Source organism: Octodon degus, unplaced genomic scaffold, assembly GCF_000260255.1.
Source record: "Octodon degus isolate 3935 unplaced genomic scaffold, OctDeg1.0 scaffold00007, whole genome shotgun sequence".
NCBI classification, from domain to species: domain Eukaryota; kingdom Metazoa; phylum Chordata; class Mammalia; order Rodentia; family Octodontidae; genus Octodon; species Octodon degus.
Window position 1 is genome coordinate 33,782,219 of NW_004524583.1, and position 5,077 is coordinate 33,787,295.

At 42.7% G+C, this 5,077-nt stretch overlaps 2 protein-coding genes across 3 annotated transcripts in view; one reads left to right on the forward strand and one right to left on the reverse strand.

Moving 5' to 3' along the window:
• Positions 1-5,051, forward strand: part of Zc2hc1c (zinc finger C2HC-type containing 1C) — a 7,523-nt gene extending 2,472 nt beyond the window's left edge. Inside the window, exon 2 of one of the 2 annotated variants that reach the window (XM_004624968.2) lies at positions 4,452-5,051. In XM_004624968.2, coding sequence (XP_004625025.1) covers positions 4,452-4,715 — 264 coding nt within the window. In that variant the 3' untranslated portion in view covers positions 4,716-5,051. Of the gene's footprint in view, positions 1-746; positions 1,578-4,451 lie in introns of those variants that run through there. The other variant, XM_023703738.1, reaches the window with a different exon arrangement.
• The window catches only part of Acyp1 (acylphosphatase 1), a 35,753-nt gene that overhangs the window by 20,676 nt on the left and 10,000 nt on the right, over positions 1-5,077 (reverse strand). The gene's annotated exons all lie outside the window — the stretch shown is intronic.

A 5,077-nucleotide genomic window follows, 5' to 3' on the forward strand; every position in this document is an offset into this window, starting at 1 on the left:
AATTTTATTTATTTATGTGTGTGTGGCCAGCTTAGTCCACCAGGGGGCGGGGCTGGCTGGCATGTGGTGCTGGGGGATTGAACCGCGGTCTCTGTGCTTTGCTAAGCTTGTTCTAAGTAGGTGCTTTAGACCAGTGAGCCATCTCACCAGCCCCTTGACAAATTTTAAAACATGACATATCTAAAGAAAGAGCTATGAACAAAATATTTGTGTTCTTGGTTTGCCAAAAGAACTTCTTACTCTTTGCTATACTCTGTCACCTCCCAAGACTAGGGTCCTTTAGCTGTATCCACTTTTCAAATTTAGCTTGGTGTCAATACACTTTAATAAATACATGAAGTACATCTAGGTTTGGAATTATTTTTCTCATTTAGAGTATAAACACTTTCAGGATAAAAGATTCTGCTTTTGATTATCTTTAAAAACATCACTTGGAAAAACCAAGTTAAGAGTTTCAAGACAATAAGTTCAGGAGAATTTCCAGGTATATCTGGACAAGTTTGGATAAGATTGTCTCATAAATATCAAGGGTATGCCACTCATAACATGAGTATTTCTCAAGTTGTCTACTGACATTTTTTATTATAAATATAACAGCACGTTAAATCTGGGATCAATATAAAAAAACGTTAATAGAATAAATGATCAGATGTGGGAATGCTTAAGCCATATGATCTCAAAGACCTCATCTAGCTCTAATCTAGAAGAATAAATGTCTCATTTTCATTTTTCTTTTTTTTTTGCAGAACCAGGGATTGAACTCAGGCCCTTGCGCTTGCCAGGCAAGTGCTTATTCTACTGAGCCATCTCCCCAGCCCCTTGCTTTCATTTCTTTTTCCAGCTCTTCCTCTGTTGTGTTGGTACTTCTTGTGCAGTAGGACCTTTCTGTTCCATGTGTATTTGCTGAGGGCTTTAAGATCTCACATGGATGCGATGGCTATGAGATGTACATACTTTGCAATCTGGGAGGTCACCACAAGAAAGTCCCATGTGCAGAGGCGACTAGCATCCAACACGAAGTCTTAGCTGAGATCGGCACGTTCAGGGTGGTATGGCTGTAGACCCAACAAGAAGTCCTCAGAGTGCAGTGGTAGATAGTGGTAGGATAGCCAGCCACTGCTCTTTCCTATGTTCTTTTTGGACAACACAGTAGTCCACTGGGGATTCCCTGTGTCTGACCACAGCAATTTATATTTGGCCAGAACCTAAAAGAATCTTGTGGTTCTTAAAAGTTTAAATATAGTGAAGCAAAAGACTTGGGTTTCTGAGATCAGACATCCTAGCTCTGTGGAAACTAGTTTGAGGAAATGTTTTGAGAGCCTGTTTGGAGGTTCTAGCAGGGGGGCACAGCTACTTGTATACCCTTGACCGAGGAACAGTCCTCCTCTATCAGGGGTGGTTGTCCTCTTCGACCGAGTGCGCAGCTTCAGGAGGGATGCACGTGGATCGCTGAGGGAGGAAGGGGACACCTGCCGAATCAACCCTGGCAATCAGTGGGTGACAGATGTCGCAGCCAGATCGCCCTCACATCCTTGAGGAAATGTTTTACTGAGCACACTGAGGGGAAAAGGACCTAGTTTGAGATCTCTCTCTTCCCCCCGCCTTCCCCCCACAACCGGGGATCAAACTCGCCCTTGCACTTGCCAGGGAAGTGCTTATTCTACTGAGCCATCTCCCTGGCCCCGAGATATATCTCTTCTGGGACTGTCCAAGCCTTATCTAGAGCTCCATTCCTGAGTAGTTGTATCTCCATTGTTACTTCTATTTCCAAGAAGTGATATTTAAAAATCTTTATGTAACATAACTTCCAGCAGACTTGTGCCATCATGTCTACTGTGTACACTGGCAGCACTTGAGGTCAGCAACTACACACATCTTTGTGCTGGGGGACTGAACCGCAGTCAATGTGTTAAATGAATATAATTTCAGTATGAGTTAAGACTTAAGGGGCTGAACGTGTAGCTCAGCCGTAGAGCATTTGCACAGCATGCCAGAGTTCTTAGGGGAAGCCCCAGTACCAGGGGAAATAAAGATGTCATACACATGAGGAATCTTTCCCTAGCTGAATTCCCCCCGCCCAGCTGAATTCTTTCAGAGGTTCCTGGATATGATCTTGAACATCTCTCGGGCTTTCTGTTTCTGTTTTAGGAGGATCCTTCTTAAACCTGTGATAGTAACTTTTGCTGTTATCAAGAGCTATTTGTCGTCTTTTTCTTTTTTTCATTCTTTAAAAATTCATTTTGGGGCCAGGGAGATGGCTCAGTAGAATAAGTGCTTAGCTGGCAAACAGAAGGGCCTGAGTTCAATCCCCGGTTCCGCAAAAAATCATTTTATGCAATATTGCATGCCTTTACAGTAGACATGTAGTCCTAAGCGGTCTGTGATGCAGATAAGCAGTATCCTGTCGTAGCCTTTTCTAGGCTTATTTTCGTTTTTTTTTTTTTTTTGCGGAACCAGGGACTGAACTCAGGCCCTTGCGCTTGCCAGGGAAGTGCTTATTCCACTGAGCCCTCTCCCCAGCCCTCTTTCATATCTTCTCTCCCCTTTTCTACTCCTTTTCTTTCCACTGTAGTTCAACCCCAATTGTAGAGTAAGTCATAGTCAGATTTTAAATGACACTGTAAGTTTTGTTCACTGGTAAGTGAACAAATTCTACCCCTGCCCATATGTGTCAATTTAGTTTTTTTTTTAATTCTGAAAGCCTTTTTTTTTTTTTTTCTTCCTCTGCCAGTCCAGACTGGCTATTTCTGAGGAACTTCTCGTATTTCCTGATACCAAATCCTGTGTCTTCTATTTTCCTGCTTCACTCTGTTTTCCTTAAAAAAATGTACACAGGAAGTATATTTAAAAAAATTTTACAATGATTATGCTGGACATTTGGTGAGCCACTTCAGCCTCAAGACTCATGACCTTTAAGTCTAGAAAAGTGAATTAAAGCATCTGTATAATAGCTTATTTGATAATTTGGCTGGGCTTAGAATTCTATGTGGAAAATAATTTTATTAGAGCGTTTAAGGCATTTACCACTACCTTTTAGCACTCAGTGTTTACTGTTTTTTTTTTTTTTTTTTTTTTTTTTTTGCAGAACTGGGGATCAAACTCAGGCCCTTGCGCTTGCCAGGGAAGCGCTTATTCCACTGAGCCATCTCCCTGGCCTGTAGTGTTTACTGCTGAAAGAGCAAATGTCATCTTGATTCCTATTTCTTTATGTGAAATCTGTTTTTTTCCTGAATGCGTATTTTAAAAATTATTTTATTTTTTCAATTTTTTTTTCTGAATGCATATTTTATTCTGAAATTTTATGATTTTGCTCAATGCTTGGAAAGCCATTTCAGTTTTAAGACTGATGGCCTTTGAGGAATGCAATATTGTTTAATTTTTCCTTGTGATTTCTGTTCTTTTTGGATGTCTAGGGCTGGGGAGATGGCTCAATGGAATAAGTGCTTCCCTGGCAAGTGCAAGGGCCTGAGTTCAATCCCCGGTTCCACCCAAAAACAAACAAACAAAAAACCTTTTGGATGCCTATTGGTATATTAGACTTCCTGGATTGTCTTTTAAATTTTCTAATCTTGTCTATTTTCCATTTTACTTTTTCCTAAGGAATTTTCTTGACATTTTACATTTCTATTTTGTTTTTATTTTTAGCTATCAAAATTTTTTACTTTTTAGGGCTGGTGAGATAGCTAAGTGGTCTGAGGCACCTGCTTAGGCAAGCTTAGGAAGCACAGGGACCTCCCAGTTTGGTTTCCAGCATCCAGGCTCACCAGCCCCGCCCCCAGAGGGGCCAGAGCCGGCCACAAAAATAATGTATTTGGTTCTGTTTCTTTTTATTGATATATTAATTTCTTCTAGTATCAATTTTGTTGATATTATGTTTTCTGTTAGAAAAAATTGTCAGGGCATGTTGGTATATGCCTATAAATCCCCATTATCTGGGGAGCCTAGCAGAAAGAATTGCAAACTTGAGCCCAGCCTGGGAAACCTTAACTCCAAACAAACAAACAAACAAAAAAGGCCTTAAGTCAGGCCTTAAGTCAGAGTTCAGTGGTAGAGCATGAATGTAGCATGCATGAACTCCTGGGCTGCAGTTCCTGTGATGAAAAAAGAAACAAAAGTTTCATCTAATTATTGTTCCTTTTTGTTTGTATACTTTTTTGGGTCTTTTGTGTACTTTTTTGTGGACATGTAGGTTAGAGAGAAGCCAACTTCTCTTTAGCCCAGTATCTCCTGGCTTCAACAGCCTGGTAGCTACATCCAAGCTCTGGCCCTCCCGGGTTCTGCTAGGAAAGCAGTCTGTCTCCTATGGCTGCCCCTCGCAGGCCCTGTCTGTAGCCCTGCTCTGTCCCTCGCCACTGTCGTTCCTTCCCTGCTCTCTGACCTTGTGGATTACTACCTGTTTAATCTCCCTCAGGAAGGACACACTGAGTCATCAGTCTTCCTTTACATTCCAGGCCGAGCCTCCTCAGAAGAGCAACTGGAGACAGAAGCACGAGTCCTTCATCCACACTCTCCGCCAGGCTCGAGAGATCCAGCAGGCCATGGCCCAGGGTGGAAAGCCCTCAGCCTGGCCTCCTGCCCTCCCTGCAGAAAACCCAGACTACGTCCAGTGCGCTCACTGCAGTCGTCACTTTGCTCCCAAGGTAGCTGAGCGACACATTCCCAAGTGTGAGACCATCAAGAACCGCCCGCCACCTCCAAGAAAGCACCATGGCTGAGTAGACAACAGCCAAAACCTCCTCAAGTAGAAGACTCTGCTTCTCTGCAGCAATCAACAGGACTAGGATACTTTGATATAAAGCAGAGAAGGAACCTCCCCAAACTCGTACATTACACAGGTCTCTTAAAACCAGGGAGAAAAGAGTGACAGCTGAGCAGGCGGCAGAAAGAAGCCCAGCTTCCTTGCGACCCCGGCTGGTGTTTATTTTCAGGTCCTAAGAACTGGTGATTGAAGACACTGAATAGTGAACAGACTGCATTAAAGCTTTCTCACAAGCCCGACTGGTTTGTGCTAGTGAAGCGCCTGCATTTGATTATTTTTCTGCTCACCAGATGTCTCCCTTCCTTCCTTCCTTCCTTC